General features: G+C 37.1%; 1 protein-coding gene across 1 annotated transcript in view; it reads right to left on the bottom strand.

Moving 5' to 3' along the window:
• Positions 1-19,086, bottom strand: part of Pign (phosphatidylinositol glycan anchor biosynthesis class N) — a 96,200-nt gene extending 77,114 nt beyond the window's left edge. Inside the window, exons 1-11 of the mRNA XM_051147225.1 lie at positions 18,805-19,086; positions 17,853-17,974; positions 17,084-17,182; positions 14,254-14,360; positions 13,018-13,142; positions 11,835-11,965; positions 10,381-10,497; positions 7,857-7,897; positions 4,255-4,314; positions 2,089-2,181; positions 1,426-1,481 (exon numbers count right to left, since the gene is read on the bottom strand). Coding sequence (XP_051003182.1) covers positions 1,426-1,481; positions 2,089-2,181; positions 4,255-4,314; positions 7,857-7,897; positions 10,381-10,497; positions 11,835-11,965; positions 13,018-13,142; positions 14,254-14,360; positions 17,084-17,182; positions 17,853-17,974; positions 18,805-19,025 — 1,172 coding nt within the window. The 5' untranslated portion in view covers positions 19,026-19,086. The remainder of the gene's footprint in view (positions 1-1,425; positions 1,482-2,088; positions 2,182-4,254; positions 4,315-7,856; positions 7,898-10,380; positions 10,498-11,834; positions 11,966-13,017; positions 13,143-14,253; positions 14,361-17,083; positions 17,183-17,852; positions 17,975-18,804) is intronic.

Genomic DNA, 19,086 nt, shown 5'->3' with positions numbered 1-19,086 from the left:
GGATAGGACTGGGATGCTGTGTGTAAATAAAGTACTCCTGGAACTCCTAACCCCAGCAAATCAAACACATTCACTTCAAAACTCCTCCCACGTCCCAAGGTTTGTAAGTCCGTTTTACAGGAAATACAGGGGAGGGCACCATTATATATTTCACCAAAGATCATCTGAGACTTGTCATTTATTCTGGGGAGAGAAGAGCTCCCTCATCCCTGAGGATCTACTGCTGGACCTCGATGCTTGGCTCCCTCCCAGGCAGCCATATTTGCCTCAGCTGCTGCTGAAGCCTGCTTGACCACTGCCCGCCACAGAACAGACACTGCACTTGTGTTCTGGCTGTAAATTGACCTGGCACAAAGGCTTCAGTAGCACCTTCTGCCATTAGTATGTCAGCTTAAAGGAAGGGCTGAAGCACTGTGGGATCCCAACTGGTTTTGGAACTCCCAAGCTTCCACCATACACTGGCATGTCAGCAGGGAATGCTGCCTCCATCTTTCCTGCACCACTCCACCTACCACAGTGCCCATCTGTGAAAGCAGCCAGCTGTTCTCGAAGCAACCATTCTACCCACCCAAACCAAACTGGGCTCCAGCCACTGCCTCTTGATTTCAGAACTCTGAACCTCCCTTACTGGCTGTTCTCAAAGCAGCCACTGATTTGCCCAAGTCAGACCAGGCCTTTGCTGTCACCTGGCTCAGTTCCGGAGTCCTGAGCTTCTCGCAACAACTGGCCTGGTGCTGGCGGCCAAGCTAAAAGCGCAGTAATGCATATTGCAGAGAAATCTTTTCTCCTGAACCTCCAGCTGAACTGGAGATCTTCTAGCATGGATCTTGGTTCCATGTTCCACCCTTCTCGTCTCAGACACCAGTGTTCCTGGGAGAGACAGAACCTTTGATCCCACGCTTCACTCTTTTCTGCCTGGAAGCCTACGCTGCTCGGGCCTTCCCAAGCACACTTCCAAGTAGGTGGCATTCAGGCCTCCCAGGAACACATGTTCTTATAACATATTCACAGCAATGCTAAATTTGTGTCATCTGGGGCCAAGGCCAAGTCTAACCAATTCTTATTATTCTGGTACAAAATGACTGGAGTAGCCTACAGACCTGCCATTTTAGAAATACTTGCTGAAAGCATATTTCCTTAAAAAGTGAAATGAAAAACAATCTTCAAGATCCTATGTATAACTAATGAGCTGACACCTTCCCATGTAAGTCACTACAGGACCACACATTCCCATACTCCTCTAGCCACTCAGACGTATACAATGTTTGGCTCTTTAGTGAAAGTAAAGAAGAGGACTTCAGTTTGACATTTGCTTTACTACACACAAAAATGACAATGTTTATACATAAATTACTCTATCTCATTGGCATTAAATACAAGTGAAAAGAATTCCCTTTAAGTTAATAAAAAATATTTAAGACTTACTTAAAAGGTGTAAACAAAAACGGTAAAGTAAATTCTTTTTTCTGAGTCATCTTCACCTGGGAAGCAAGCGTGAAAATACTTATTTTATTATGAGAAAAAATAATGAATTTCATTCTGAAATATAGGTATCAATTAAAATGGTTCTTTAGGGATGATTAACTTTTATGGAAATAAATGGAATTTTGTGTTATGTTACATTATTTAACAAATATTTTTTAAAAATTAAATACTATTTTACTATCTCAGTAAGCTGAGAATTAAGTACATCAATCTTGCAAAAATAGTGTACTATAATGTAATTACAATTCTTCCTTAATTCTTTGGAAATAAAGACAGGCAAAGTTTCAGTTAGAGAGTCATGTCTGTAACGCTGGCATGACTAACCTACTTTTTTGGGCATATTCCAATAAATAATGATTTGACTTACATTCTTTATAAGCATATATGGCAATCTGATAGTAAGTGACACTACTCAAAGGCAATTCTATACCCTTTAACTGACCCATAAAACCTGTATTTCAGGAATAAAAACTTTATGACACTAGGCAAATATTCACAACCTAAGATACTAAGTTATAGGAAATTATTCATTAGAATATAAAACCAAATACTTTACTTAGCACAGATAAAAATTATACTATAGTTCAGTTGTTTGTTTTTCACCTTGAACTGTTCAAAAATCTGTACTGCGTTGCTAAGCATACTCTCTGCTTTGAAGAGACCAGTGTTGTTAAGATAATCCACAGGAAGTGTTCCCTAAAAAGCAAAAATATAACAATATTAATAAAGACTGTGAAGCTCTAATTGTAAAAAAATAAAAATTAAAAATTAAAAAATTAAAAAAAAAAATCACAACCCTCTAACCCTAGCATTTGGAGGCCAAGGTGGTTAAGTTCCTTACCAGCCTGAGATACAGAGTAAGATTCTGTTTAGGAGCTAGCGATAACTCAGCAAATAAGAGCACTTGACGTGGATCTGGAGAAGTGGCTCAGTGGCTAAGAGGCTGCTCTTCGAGAGGACCTGAGCTCAATTCCCAGCACCCACTTGGGGCTTATGACCATGTTCAAACCTCAGTTCCAGGGGGCTCCGATAGACTCTTCTGAGAGCATCAGGCACTCATGTGCTGCACAGACACACATGCAAGCACTAACCTACACATTTATAACATTTAAAAACTAAAAAGAGTGCACGCTGATCAGTGGTTAAAGGCTTTTGGTACTCTTCCAGAGGATGAGACTTCAATTTCCTGAACTCCCATTGGGTAGCTTACAAAGGCCTGAACAGGTGCACATGTGGCATACACACACACAAAGCTAAAATTAAACAAAACAAAAAGCAGAAATGAAACAAAAAAGATACACAGAAAAATAAATTACTGGATTAAGTGAAAAAAAATTTAAAAACCAGAACTGAAAAAAAAAAAAATTTTCTCACAAAGCAGATAAAATGAATTAAATAAAGAAATGAGATGAATTAAAGTCAACTAAAGTCTAACACTGGCAGATTACTACAGTGATGTGCACAAGACTGAAGAGGTAAGACCTAACGAGAAGTGACAGAAACTTTGGGGGTGGTCATTCAGATACTAGGGATATACCTTCTTATAAGACTACCACATCTTGGTCTTTTTGTTTCTTTGTCAAAAAGCAAGAAGTTTTGGGTGTGGTCTGGCACGTATTCCTGCCACAATAGGTCACCACAGACTGAAACCTTTAAGGCTGGGAGGCAAAACTGAATATTTTTTGTTGCTATTTCTAAAATGAGTATCTAGGAACTTTGTTAAAGTTGGGTATATTCTTATGTGCTCAATAAATTAAGTATGCTATACACAAAGAATAATGACTGTAATGGCCACAGCTATAATGTTTTTTGTTTTAGTTTTTAAGACAAAAGGAAATAAATAGGACTTATATAAGACACATAAGGATATTCTATTTAATTTATGAGTAAAATTGCCATACACACATACTTATGGCACTCAAGATCTTATTACTTAAAAGTTCTGATTATATTCCATTTTTAACATAAATCTGACTTTGAAAACCAAGAAAGTTTTGGTGGTTGTAACCAGTATTTTCTATTTTTCTTGGCTTTCACCACTTGGACTCATTCTTTTTTAGGAAGTGCCGGAAGTTCTTCCCTCCCTCCTTCCCTCCCTCCCTCTCTCTCTTCTGTGTAACAGCCCTGGCTATCTTGGAACTCACTTTGTAGACCAGGCTGGCGCCTGAAACTCAAAGAGATCCACCTGCCTCTTCCTCCAGAGTGCTGGGATTAAAGTCGTGCACCAACAGCACAGCCCTGCTCAAACCCATTCTTAGCAGCGTTACTACTTCCTGCTTGGAACTGTAATCATAGGCACTCACTGTACTTCTCTGTGGAAAGGTAGGGAATACCCAAGGAAGACAATCTAGATTTAGTTCTTGACAGTCAGAGGGCAGCAAGTATATTTGTTCTACCCTAGGGTTGGGGCAGTGAACAGCATAGCCATGGCAGAGCCCTCTTGGCTGTTGACTGCCAAATATGATTTTCAAGCATCTATGTGATCTAGCAAATCATCATTATCTTTTCTAATATTTCTTTAAAAGAACTCAGTTTCTGTTGCTTGTGTTACTAGAATAAATAAAAATCTTATCTTTTTAAAATAAATAAAACATTTAAAGGGAAACTTTCTTCCATGTTATATAGCATATAATCAGTTATGAGGTATTACCTATTTAGATATAGATATGCAGGAAGGAATACAGTTTTAAATACAGCTAAAGATTATACAGAGGCACATAAAAAGTTCTATTTTTATATGGAGCATTGGTAACACATGTTATTCCTTACCACCGAATTAAGAGGAAAGGGAACTCCAATAAGGGACGTCATCAGTGGTGCAATATCAGCCTAGAAACAGAGGAGTTCAATTCTAGTGAGTCTACATGTATAACCAGCAAATTGTATCCTCTCATACAGCTAAATACATCACCATTATTTATTACAATCAAAAAACCTTTAAGCATTTATGTTATATACCAGTGCCTTTGAATGCAAATTGCTAGAAATTCATGAACCTACAAAAAATTCATTTCAAAAGTAACCATTAAAGGTCATCAATACAACACAAAATCCAACAAAAAAAAAATTACTTGCACTATTAGCTGAGAACTTGACTGTTTTGTGTAAGTTTTCAGTATCTTGTAAAAGAATGCTTTGGTAGACATAAAAGAAAAAGCAGTAGATTTTATCTGGAGAAATGTGCACAGCATTAAAGAGGTAAGCTCATCAGAGGGAAGTCTGGCTAACCAATGGAGAAAGAAAAGAGCCCAAATGGCACTGTGGCTATTTCTTTTACTATTCCACCTTCTTAGAGAGTGGTTTATGTTTCTGCTGATACTCTTTGTCTCACTACCCACTCCCCAGCCTTTTGTAAGCTTTGACCTACTATCATCCAGAGACTAATCTCTGAAAGGGAGCTAACAACCTCTATTTTTCTAAATTTAATTGGCTGTGTTTATATTACCCTCAAATTTTGTCAAGTAGTAAAATATTTATAAGTTGGATGAGACAACTTCAATCCTGGCTTACTAGCTTGGAAAACTTTAGCAAGGTTTTAGACTTTCCCAATGCCTCAGTTTTTTGGTTTTTTTTTTTAAACATCTATTTATTTATTATGTATACATTGCTCTGCCTGTGTTTACACCTGCACACCATAAAGGGCATCAGATCACATTATAGATGGTTGTGAGCCACCATGTGGTTGCTGGGAATTGAACGCAAGACCTCTGGAAGAGCAGTCAGTGCTCTTAACCACTGAGCCATCTCTCTAGCCCCACCTCAGTTTTCTTATCAGTTAAATGTACGTTTCTCCCTTACTAAGGGAAAGCAGGATAAACTTACAATGTATCTAGCACACAGTAGCACACAATGAAGGGCAAGTCCAACAGTTGCTCTTACCAGGCTTCCCTCTCAATGACACTGGGATAAATTCTCTTCTTGGCCCCATTAATACCTATTGCTAACTTCCTCTTGTTTCTCTGGTGCTCCTTTTAAAGTACCTCATTTAATATAAGAGTTTGTAAAGTTTGTAACAGATTCATGCCAGTTCAAGACAACTGTCAGTATTCAAAGCCTTCCGTAAGTCTTTTGTCTCCTGCTCATTTCATCTATTCACCCTGAAGGCTGAGGACATACACCTCAAGAGCTTCCTCAAGCTTTTGGAATTAAGTCCCCAAGGGCCATCATGTCCTACTAGACCTGTGCCTAGCTGCTTCTGCCTGACATCATATGGCAGGAGACTCTGAACACAAGCCTCTTCTAAGGCTCGACAGGATGTGAAATGCCTTCTATGCCGGGCTCTCTGCTCATGGTGCTCCTCTCCCTGAAGAGCTGTGCTGCTGCCCTGGCCTTATTACTCTCGCTTATTCTTCAATCTCGGCTCAATTCTAACCTTTCCAGGAAACGTTTCCCAAGGAGTTTACCAGACACACACATCCCATGCTCTCACGGCTATGGGCCTCTCCTACAGTATATGCAGTTCTAGCTTCACATTTGGTTCTACACTGCTTTGATGGCATCAGTTCTCACCTATACAGTGGAAGCATCCCAGGTCACCGTTTGCGTTTGCCTTTATTCACAACTACCCCAATTGACACACGGCACAGGTGGGCACATGAGTGTTGGTTGGAGGACTGAATACAAAGATTCTTATCTAATGTAGATGCACACCAATATTACCAACAGACTAGAGGTTTGAAAAACAAACTCTACATTCAGTTGTTTACTAAAATCTACTCTTGATATAAATGTAGGATGTTTTTGTATTACGGTCCTCAAACATTTCTAGCTTTTAGACTAATTTTTAAATTATAAATTAGTAAATTGATTTTTTATAAACTGCCATTTTTTGAAGATTTATTTATTTAATGTATATGAGTGCTTTATCTGCATTTATACCTGCATGCCAGAAAAGGGCATTAGATGTCATTATAGATGGTTGTGAGCCACCATGTGGTTGCTGGGAATTGAATTCAGAGCCTCTGGAAGAGCAGGCGGTGCTCTTAACTGCTGAGCCATCTCTCCAGTTCCATAAATTTATTATTTTAATTATATATATATATTCATTTTCTTAGGTACCATGCATTGATCCTAAGGAGGGTGAATATTTTTATCCGAGAAACATATTTTCAAAGGATAGACATGAAATTGAATCCCCAAACCTTGGTTTACCCTCTGTAATAAGAAAATGTCACCTTGTACTTGACCTAAAAGACAAGCTATGTGTCACTATTATAATCATATGGTAATATTCAGTCTAGCTTTTTCTCCCCCAATACAGGGTTTCTCTGTAGCTTTGGCGCTCGTGGAACTAGCTCTGTAGACCAGGCTGGCCTCAAACTCACGGAGATCCACCTGCCTCTGCCTCCCAAGTGTTAGGATTGAAGGTGTGCGCCACCACTGCCAATGCTAGCTTTCTTAGGTCCCACATAAATTCTCTTGTTAAGGAAAGATCTGTGGCTATGTAATTTATATTCTTGTCACACCTTTTCCATTGCATTAGCAAGGATATTTATTAGGCTACCATAGAGTGAAAAAGCAAAGTACATATTAATAAAGGAAAGAAACTCCTAAGAGTAGTTTTTGTGTACCTCTGATTAATGTAAACAATTTTACCATTATAGAAATCAAAGAAATGTAATAAGCATGTACATTTCAATTTACATAATACTAACTACTGTTACTTGGAAGGAGCCTATTGGATGGAAGGTGTGGTGTATGTACATGTGTTAAGTGGACCGCAGGCACGCATAGACAAGTTGAAGTCAGAGGACGATTGCTCTCCATCTTGTATTTTGTGACAGGGTTTCTCACTTAAGCAGACACTTGCTGTCTGCTGAGCAGGCTGACCGTGTAGCAAGCTCCTGGGATCTGCTGGTCTTCACTTCCCAAATCTAAAGTTACAGGTACATGAAGCCATACAGGGATTTTATGTGAGTGCTAGGGATTTGTATTCAGGTCTTATTCTCATAGTAAGAACTTTTGCTCACTTCAGCCCCCTGGAAAGAGTCTTTTGTTTTCAACTGATGGCTTAAAAATTATTTATTTATTATTGCATATATGATGGAAGATGGGAGGGAAGCATATATGCAGAAACATGCATGTGGAGATCAGAGGACAACTTTGTAGTCAGTTCATTTCTACAAACTTTACAGTTCTAGGGATTGAACTCAAGTGGTGAGGGTTCTGAATCAAGCCTTTTACCTACTTGGCCATCTCAAAATCTCACTTGGTCTTTGTTGTAGGTATTTTTTGTTTTAAAGCACTTGCACTAGAAGTAGCCTCCACAACAGAAACATGTTGGAAAATCTTTTGCTACTACTACTATTATTATTGCCTATTTTCCTCAAAATTACTTATACTAAATAACATAATTAAATTTACAGGAATACCTGATTGACATCTCGCCTCTTCCAGTTTTCCAATCTCCATTCTGAAAGACATAGACATAAAACATATTAAGATTTTTAGCAAGAACAAATTGTCTTATTTTCAGGAGTGTTGGCCACTCCATGTAAAGGACACATATTGGAAACCTCTCAAGCCATGTATGAAACGTTTTAAAAAGCAGAAGAGTATTTCTAGAGAATTTTTAAAAAGAAAAGCTGAAAAATAAATCTTTAGTGTTTTCTGTGATTTATTAAGCTCTTAACATGTCCATTTAGAGAAATAATGTTCAAAACATCCAAGGAAACAAGTGTAAGCTCAATGCCAACTGTCTGCAAGGCTGCTAACTTGCCACTGTGTATCAGCTACTGAGGCAACTGCAACACAGCAGACAACACACCCTCTCTCACTTATTCTAGGTTAACAGCTGTTAGCAAAGTATTTAAAACTATAACTCTGATACTCCTATGATCATTAGCCCCAAAATTTTAAAACAGTATATTAGGTGACTATTAAAATTCCCTTCATGGGCTCAATCTATTTCTAGCTGTTTGAAGAACCCCACACTGATTTCCGCAGTGTTTGTACCAGTTTGCATTCCAGCATAAGCCCCTTATTGCTCTCAGTAAGTGAATAACCAGCGGTGAGTGTTTCCTTTCCCCACATCCTCACCAGCATTTGTTGTTGTTTGTGTTTTGGAGCACATCTGCCAGCTAAGACGAAATCTCAAAGTAACTTTGATTTGCATTTCACTGATGGCTAAGCATTTGAACTTAAAAAAAATAGTTATTTTTCAGTCTTTTGTACTTCGTCTTTTGAGAATTTGATTTCATGTCCCAGTCTTTGTTTTTGCTGTTATTTAGTTTTTGAGGTCTTTATATAATCTAGCTACTAACTCTGTCAGATATATAATTAGTAAAGATTCTTCCCATTCTGTAGGCTGCTTCTTTATCCAAATGGCAGCTGTTGGTCTTCAGGCTTCCATTCCTGGACTCTTGTTCAGAAAGTCCTTTCTGTGCCTATGCTCAAGCATATTCCCTACCTTCTGTCAGTACCAGATCTTAGTTTGAAGTCCTTGCCACACAGCTTTTGTCACGGTGTTTATCACAGCAATACAAAGTAACTAATACAGCACTAACTCATAACATATAACTTGTTCATAATTTTAATCTCACGGTACTTATTCATAATATATAACTTCTGCTTATAATAGCTTTAATCTCCTACAAGGCAGGAGTTTCCATGGCATAAATGAGTGCAAACATATATCTGCTTCAGACCACTGGGACATAATGTCATCTTCTACAAAGAACATGCTCAAGAATGGCTCAACTGAGTTCAAACAAACAAACAAACTTACGTTTTATGCAAGCCTACTGATAGGTTACCTCCACCAACAAAATGCATCAATTCCAACCAAATTAAAGTATATAAAGACAGGCTTTTTCAGGGTAGCTCTCAGGAGGGTTCACTGATGTCACAGGAGGAAGTGAGAGAAGTTACCATGCAGATTGGAAGACAGAAAAGGGGAGTGGGGCAGGGAGAGAAAGTGCATGCAGACAGGGGTGGGGGGTAGGGGTGGGACCAAAAGGTCTGGATTACATAGTCCTCTTTGTTATGTTAAATAGGCACCTCAGCCCCTTTTCTTGGGTCTGAATCCCAACACCTACTAGTAAGCTTATGATTTTGTACTGGGCAACATATGTAACAATCCTAAGCCCCATGTGGACCACAACCTGAACACCCGGTGATAGCACACAACCATCCCAAAGACAGCATAGTAGATTTTTTTTTTTAATTGTCTAAATTCTATTCATTTGTGCTTAAATAAGTCTGGAAGAATCATATAACAGTTTACTACTGCTGTATTCTGGCCCTTTGTCAAATACTTCCTCTGTGGGCCTGTGAACTGGCCTGGTACTCTCTGGCAGCACTGATATATAGAGTGCACATATATACATGTAGTGCATAATGAAATACGCACCATGACTTACATGAAGACATGCTGTTCTGTCTTCATCCGGGTCCAGACAGAAATAACTTGGTATTATATTCCTTCTTGTATAAGGAATATGTATATAAATAATAGTATGGGGTTTTTTGTTTGTTTGTTTGTTTGTTTGTTTTGCTTACATTGGAAAATTGTAATCAACTGTGTATTCTTTCTTGTTTTATTCTTATTTTCTCCTATTCAATTTTTTTAAACTATAATTATATAAAAATAAGATTAAAATTTCCAATTCATAGACATTTAGAAAGGCCAAAATAGCTATTACCAGTGGTATTTTGTGAAATGTTCAACAAATGGTTCTTGAGGGGGTGAAGTGTGGAGAGAAAGAAAAAACTAACCAACTAGACTTAGAGAATTTGATAATACAGTGACAAACATAACGAGACAGACAATAAAATGAGGGATTTAAAACAACTTGAAGTTTTTTTTAAGAGAAAAAGTCAACTTAGTTTAATTTTAGTTTTATTTTAAAAGCTAGCTATATAGCCATTTGTGACAATAAAGACAAATGTTTGTACCTTTTAAAAACTCATCATCAAATTGCTGATCTGATACCTTTTGAGGAAATTTGATTCCAGCTCCCCAAGTCACTAAAGGAGTTAAAGTCTCTGAAGGATGACCAGCCCCATGGGAACCTGCAGCAAAGACATCAAGAGTCATTAGGTAAGTATAAAATCACTGACAATGGCAAAATAATCTCTAAACGTTTTCTTTTAAAGAAATGGTCCACATATAGGCAGGAAAGTCATAGGCCAAATGTGGAGGCTACTGCTACTTTGATAAATAGATATGATGTAACTGTCAAATTCTCAATAACTATACTAATATCCATGGATCAGTGCTTTTGTCAGCTTTAGCCAAAGAAGCTGCTTCTTAAAATGAGCAGCAGTAACTGCAGTGATACACAACCAGTAAGTCATGAAAACAGGTGGCTACTGAACATCTGGCCATTAATGGGACATCTGTATCACTGTATACACATACACCATGACCCAGGGATTGTCACAGAAAGGGTCAGGGCAGAGAAAGACAGAAAGAGTAGGGAAGAAATTTTCAGAGATACCATCTTTCAGTTGGGAACAAGTGGTATGTACATAACAGCAAGGTGTACAGATTCATAGTATGTTTCCAACAGGCTCACGTACTAAATACTTGGTGCTCTGCTGGCAGCGATACTTTGGGAGGCTGTAGAAGCATTAGGATACAGGGGTAGCGGTCATGCTCAGTCACCAGAGGTATGCTTTTGAGGGTGATAACCTGCCTTCATCCTTTTTGCTCTATCTTTGCTTCCTATCTGCTAAAGGTAAAAACAAAACAACCTCCTCTGCCAATCACCTTCAGCCACATAGAGTTCTGCCCAAGCCAACCAAACACAGCAAAGCCTCTAAAACAATGAGTCAAAGTCAGTATTTCCTCTTAAGTTTCTCCCACGTTTTGGTCACAGTTATGCACAAGTAAATGACACAGAATCCTTTTCTTCTCACCTCACTATAGATAGGGCAACTAAAAGCTGTCCTTTATAAAATGGAATCCAGCTCACTAGAATTTCATCTTGTGATTCAAGAGCTCAAACCTCATCTTTATGTCATATTGTTCTCTGAGTGCAAACTACATTTGCCTTGGGACTCTCAAAGGCAGCAGACTTACCTAATCCTAGGCAGTGCTCAGCAATTCCTCTTAACTAGCCTCACTCCCTTTCCTTTCACATGTAAATTCCAGGTGGAATTTGTTTTCTAATATAAAAGTGTGAAGAAAAATTTTAAATACTTGAGGTTTTTTTCCTACTTTCTCATTTGTAAATGAACATGTGTTCTTTTTACAATTAGAAAAAAAGTTGTTTTTAAAGAAGGTTGGACATTTTCAACATACAATTATGTGCTTACACCTGATCTTCTGAACATAGTAATTGCAAGCTACATCTGCCACTACTTTAACTAAGGCAGCACTGAAAGGTTAAGGTAGACAGACTAACCCCAGTCTGTCATTCCATGGTCAGAGGTAAAGATAAATGCTGTTTTCCCGTCATCTCCATAAAAATGCTTGAATAGTGAAACAATTTCCTTCACTCCGTCATCAACTTTTTTAATATTGTCCTTATATTCCCTGTTTACAAAGAGACAAAAAAAAGTAGAGAAATTAAATGTATCCAACCTAGACTCATTACAGTTAAGGTCAAGAACTAAAGAAATGCTTTCAGATTTAATCTTTACTATTTTGAAATAGAGCACCCTCGTAAAACTAATATTTTCTCCTTTAATGGGTTTTAAAAACTGAAATAGTTTTCACAGACATTTTAAAAGAAAAGTATTGATTACGAAATATATTTCAGTGAACACCTTTTAAATCCTAAATAGGATAATGAAGACTTTCAAGTTTGTGTCCCTTATAAACTGCACTGTTCTGATGACCTTACTACGACAGTATCAATATTAAAGTACGGAATATTTCCATCCTATAACGTGATTTATATCTGTGATTTACATCTATTACAGTGTTGAGAACAAACTATATTCCAGCTTCCCACAGAGTTGAACAAAGCCAGTTTAAAATAAACATATATTTCACTGGCAGAAACAGTGCATCCTGTTAAATTAGGGAAATTTGAGATATTTATGCTAGTAATTAAACCAACTGACATTACAGTTAATATAAAATCAATTCAAAATAAAGAATACAAGTTTAAATAATTTCTTCTTTCTTATGGCCTGCAAAGCTGAGAATACCACTAAAGAAGTAATAAATAAAACTTTATGCAATTGTGGGTATAATGCCCATTAAATAAACACCCAAAGTAATTACATCTTCTATTATAAAAATCTATACCATAAAATGTTTGTGCTTTTGAAATTTATTGAAAATATTCATAAAATGGGTATTTTATGGATATTTTTTTTCTCTGCCTTGATAAATGAAGAATGTGGAGTAAGTGTAAGATCTATTTCACTTATTTTACTGTGCAGTATGGCCAAAACACAACGGATTTAGCCAGTATAGAATTATACATTGTATAATTGAAAACACTACACTGAGTAACAGTTACATAGAGTATTACAGTATTAGCTGTATTGTCATAATTATAAGGAAAATATCATACTACAAAAAAAATTGAAACAAAGTTTCACACAAGATCAAATAGAACACATCATTAATATTACCTTGATGATGGTCGATGAGCATGTCCATTTGTATCTATTCCTAATAAATGTAAGAAAAAAACTACTTTCTCTTCATTTACTTTTGAGAATAAAGACTGATTGTTCCTTGCAGCATCAAAGAAGTCCTATATGTAATAAATCAGGTGAAAAATAGTTGCTTATTTCAATTATAAAAACTATAAAATGAAATCATCTTATATTGTTTCATTTTTGTCTTCAAAACATACTAGCATGAAATCTTTGTGATCAATTGAGACATTTTTGTCCAAATAATCACTGAGCTATTTTGATATAATGAGGCAAAATAATTATAGAAAGGAAGTTTAATTTCATACCATTGTTACCACAGATCTATTATAAGTTTTTTAAAACTGAAGAAATATTTTGTTAAGAAGCATATGTCAAACAGTAGTGGTGGGAACAGTTCAAGAATACTTATTGCATTTAAATATACTTGGAAATCAATCATTTTTCATTAACCTGTCCACCACCATTTCAAATTGTGACATCTCATTTAGGTTATGAGAACTTCCTCTTCCATGACTGGGACCTGCTCCTGGTGTACAGTGGAGGACGGTTCAGAGGTTCTGAAGTTAATGTTGCAGTAGCAAACTGGATTCATAAGCCCTGCAGACACAGAATTCTCCCACTCACATTCATGAGCACGTATGCAAGTACCCATGGAGAGTGCTTTAAAATTATTTTTAATAAACAGATTACATTAATGGGTATCATTATTATATATATAACTGTATATAGAAGATGCTAACTTTTATCAAGATGAGTATTTCTGAAAAATAATTATTTAAAGTATGTAAAAGTATAAGTGAAATAATAAAGAGAAACTATTCAAGGCTAAAACTACCCTTAAACTTCCATGTATAGTTTACTTGAGTTAAATTATAATTTTTCCATAGCTAGCCATGGACATAAGGTTTAGGAAGCTATGAGATACTAACCAGGTAATATCCTTTAAAAGAGCATGATGCAACACTGAATCAAGTTCACATAGGCAGCAAACTAAACCTGAGATGAGTCCACTAAGAAATAACCTTTCAAGACTTTAAATAAGAATGTATACAGCTATAAATCATTGCATAGAAAATACATCCGCAGATGTAGTGGTCCTCCCATGTAAACCAGGACTTGGTCGCTGAAGCAAGAAGGCCCAGCACCATGACCAGCCTGGGCTACAGAACAAGACCCTCTTTCAAAACAAAGCAGAACAACACGCACCTTAACTTTATCAAAAACCCAGGTATCCAGTTTGGTGGCATCGTGGGCACCAAAATCCTCCCTTTGAGCATCGTAACTATATGTATAAACATGGTCACCACTAGCACCTGAGAAGGATATTTGAGGAAAACACAAATTAAAAAGAAATAAATAAACTTTTAAGCTTCATAAAACATGAAACAATCAAGTACTTTTGTTGTTGTTTTGAGATCATCTTGCTGTATTGGCCATGCTAGTCTTTGCTCTTAGGCTTCCTGAGTTCTAATATTACAGCCACATTCCCATCATACATGGCTCTGCTTCAAGAAGTTTACAAATAGCCAGGATGAATTACAAAGTGCTTTATGATAGAGAAAGGATAGATAGGAGAAATAATTAACAATTATTTTACATGCCATGAGTCATGTTATATACATCAACATATTCCTTTGGTCTTTCAAATAACGTACTTAACTTGCTAAAGTCAAAATCCTAATATGCAATAAGATAAAAATAAGTTCTAAAGTTTTTTCCATTTAAACATATGCCTCTTAAGAGATTATAGTATGAGATAGATGAAGATGGCTAGCATCATCCATCCTAAAGCAAACACAAACATTTCACTTGTCTTAAAATGATATGTAATTGTCTCAACACAAGGAAATAAAGAGCCTGGAATTTTAGTGTATATCTGTAATCCTAGTATCAGTGGAGAAAGAAAATCACAGGTCTGAAGCCAGACAGACACTGCCTCAAAAGCAAGGATTGGGGAAAGGAATCCAGATGCTCCTTACTGCCAAACAACGAGGTGGACCAGTATGCTAATCTTATGAATTTATAAGACTTGTATTAAGACTCTACAATCAACTTCTGGGCTGGATAAACTTTTACATAGGTCATGAGGACAACACATCATAAAGTAGTGACATCTACAGCATCCCCTGAGCTCAGCCATCCTACCTCCCACATCACAGATGCAGACACCTGAAGCAGTTGTTATTTACCTACTATGCAGAATGGCTCATTCCTATCAAGTTGTGTCTCACCAAGCATCACTTCTGTCTTATCAACTGTGGCCAGAAGTAGGAAGATTAATTTGGCAAGCCACAGTAACTTAATAATCCTTCACTGCTTCCTAAAGAATGAAATATAAATAGCAAATGGGGTTTGTCCAGTGAAATACCAGTCTGTGAACAACTTAAGTACAATTCTGAACATATTTTCTTTAGTAGTTGCACTTATATCCAGATGTACTGCTTGGTTTTGTGTGACAACTTGACACAAGCTAGAGTCATCAGAGAGAAAGGAGCCTCAGTTGAGAAATGCATCATGAGATCTGATGTAAGGCATTTTCTCAATTAGTGATGAATGTGGGAGGGACCATCCAATATGGTGGTAACATCCTGGGCTGGTGATCCTGGTTCTATAAGAAAGTAGGCTGAGCAAGCCAGTGGGCAGCACCCCTCCATGGCTTCTGCATCAGCTCCTGCCTCCTGGTTCCAGCTTTGCTTGAGTTCCTGTCCTGACTTTCTCCAATAACGGATTATAACCTGAAAGTGTAAGCCAAATAAACCCTTTCCTACCCAACTTGCTTTTTGGTCGTGGTGTTTGGTTTAAATAGAAATCCTAACTAAGACACAATGCTAAGTATAATGTTATAAAATCTGTCCATTAAATGAAGTCATCAGTCATTTTGCTCCTAGTTCAGCAACAAGAGCCTCACCTGACTGACCTCTTTTTAAATAAATGAATTTTCTAATCAAGAGATGCCCTAATACTTGTGGATTTGTGCATATAAACAAATTCAACAAATCAAAACACCAATGCAGTGATCTGTATGTGGTATTTCAATATATTAAATGCCACAAAGTATGATATACATTAAATGACAAAATTATGGCACAGTAAATAGACTAGTCATTATAAATGTTTGAATATTTAAAATTTTATGTGACTATCTACTGGCTTCTTTAACAAATTATTTAACTATGAAGAACCAGACACCAACACTGTCCCTATAAAGAGAACAAGCACTCTGATAATGATTTATATGAATTAAAAGAAACTCATAAAGTATTTACTATTGTAGCTTTTACAACACATTTTATGTAAAGGAAAGCTAGAGCTCAAGTCTGTAAGGTTGTTATATCGAACTACAGATCATTTCACTGAATTCAAAAATGATAACAAGTGTTATATAGCAATATTTAAAATACAACAAAGGAGAAATCTTGTCTTTTAAACTGAAAATCAAATCCATTGTAGGCCATACATCTGTTTTCAGAGGTGATAAAAACCTCTAGAAGTAATAAACACAACACAACACCATACACACACACTTATGTATATATCTATATATTTATGCCAAGATGGCTAAGCAGGTAGAGGCCCTTGCTACCAAGACTGGCAATCTGAGTTACATCCCTGGGATCCATACGGTAGATGGAAAGAACTGACTCCTATACTTGCCTGTGACTTCTAGATGAGTACCCTGTGTACCATGACCACACAAAATACATGGCTTTGGCTGACCTAAAACTCACTACATAGGGCAGGCTGGTCTCAAGCTCAGAGACATCTACCTGTCTCTGATTCCAGAGTGCTGGGATTAAAGGTGTGCACCACTGTGCCTAGCTAAATAATCTTTTTTACATAATATCTCAAAAAAACAAAAAAAGAAAGGAAGAATAAAAACAAAACAAAACAATAACACTAGGAGTAGAATGTGGTTGAATGAACAGACTAGCCTAATATGTGAGAAGCCCTGAATCTAATCTTCAATGCTACAAGAATAAAAGGACTTATATTTGACTTATTTGGTACCTAAGGAAATATAATCAATGTCTCTTACCTTTTGCAAACATTGGCAATATATCAGGACTCCCCCAACTCCATGTGTACTTGCTTTCATTAAAAAGAGAATCAAATTCAACAGGATTTTCTTTCCATCCTTTGGGTGATGGAGAAAAGAAGCAAGTAATACCATAATAAGTACACAGCAAAATATGGCCTGAAGAAACATTCTTAAAATAGTAATTGAAAACAACACATAAAACTCATAGACTTCCTTAGGCATACTGTATGCCTGTTTTAAAGTAAGTGGTAGATAATTCACCTCTTAAATAATCACTTTTAAACTCTTGATTGTAATCTCTAACAAAGCCATATTTATACATACATACTTTTTCAGTAGCACAGGATGATGACAGACTAAAGTTTAATTCCAGAATCAACACCAGGATGTGTTCATGTAACTAAGGCATGCTCATAGACTTGTCAAAAGGATCTCAAAGCAGTCTTGGGACTGGAGACATGTCTCAGAAGTTAAAAGCTCTTGTTGCTCTGGCAAACCTAGATGTCCCGGGTTTGATTTCCAGAACAGCACTGGGTGGCTCACAACTGTCTGTAACTCTAGTTGCAGGGTTGAATACCTTCTTCTGGCCTCCAGGGGCAACTGCACACATGTTGTGCACCAACAGACAAGCAAGCGTGCGTGCGCACGCACACACACACACTTTGAAAAACACACTGATTTTTCAATGGATATCATGATTCAATGGTAGGGAAAGAGTGTTTATATAACAAGCATTTTATCTGATAAAACCGTTTAAGAACACAACCTTTGGCAACTGCACTGACATCCTCATAAAATCCAGCGATCAGGGCTACATGGCCCGGCCGAGATTCTGTGGGCACATGTGTGTGAGATATTCCCCAGCTGCCTTCATGCATTATGACATTCCTAAAAGACAATTGGGATGAACGGTTAATACATGCTAGTATTAAAACTCTCATAAGGCTTTAAGAAAGATTTTTATAGAAGGAATCAATACAAAAAGTTAAATTGTAAGATGAAAGGAATCTCAAAATCCAGTTGAGCCCGATCATATACTGCCCACCAATTCAGTGCAGTATCACGAAGGAGCCCGTGTAATAGGAACAAAGAAATCACTGCCCTACTACAGAGAATCAGGAGACAAACTACAACCTAGTGTGTCAAGCTACAAAGCAGATACGTTTGGTTAAACAGAAAAAAACTTGAAATACAAAATATATTGTTAAATTTTATTTGATGTGAAAATTTATTTGATTTGAGGATGGGATATGGCTATATAAGAAGAAAGTCCTTTCTTAACATATGTAATATAGTGCTTGGTGTAGAAATCCCACATTTCCATATTTTCAAATTGTTCGGGGTGGGGGGGGAGAAAATTCTACAGTATGCACATTCACAGCTGTGTGTATGAGGAAAAAAAACCTCAAATATTTTCAAAGTGGTTAAAAAAAAAATTCCAGGCATGGAAGTACATGGCCTTAATCTAAGGACTTGGGAGGCATAAGTAGGCAGATCTCTGAGTTTGAGGCTAGTCTGGTCTAAATACCAAGTTCCAGGCCAATCAGGGTTATGTACGGAGACCCTGTCTCAAAAAAACAAAAAAGCAAACAAATAAAACCCCTTTTTTAAAAAGCTTTAAAGATTGTCAACTGTTCATCAGTTCATAGTATAATGCCTTTTTTTTTAACCCAAGCTAAAAACTCTAAGACATGCCCTGACCCTGCTGGCATCCTTACCTAATAAAAGGCGCTCTAGAGTTTCCATCCTCATCTATTTCATAAAGAGCATCTGCTCTCAGGCCATCAGCAACAAATAACACTAATCTTTTTGCTGGAGGAGGCAAAGGTGTAAACTGAGGAGTCATTCCATGAACCAAAGGAGACGTAAAATAAATGTCGAAGATGGAGGCGAAGAACACGAAATGTACAAGCAATCCCAAAGCAAAGAACAGCAGCATGTCCAGAATGTCTCTGCTACCTGCAGAGAAGCTGAAGGAAGAACAAGTCAAGCTGGGCACG

The sequence above is a fragment of the Acomys russatus genome, chromosome 6, assembly GCF_903995435.1.
Source record: "Acomys russatus chromosome 6, mAcoRus1.1, whole genome shotgun sequence".
Taxonomy (NCBI): Eukaryota; Metazoa; Chordata; class Mammalia; order Rodentia; family Muridae; genus Acomys; species Acomys russatus.
Note: the sequence above shows the minus strand (reverse complement) of the source record. Positions and strands in the feature narration are given on the sequence as shown.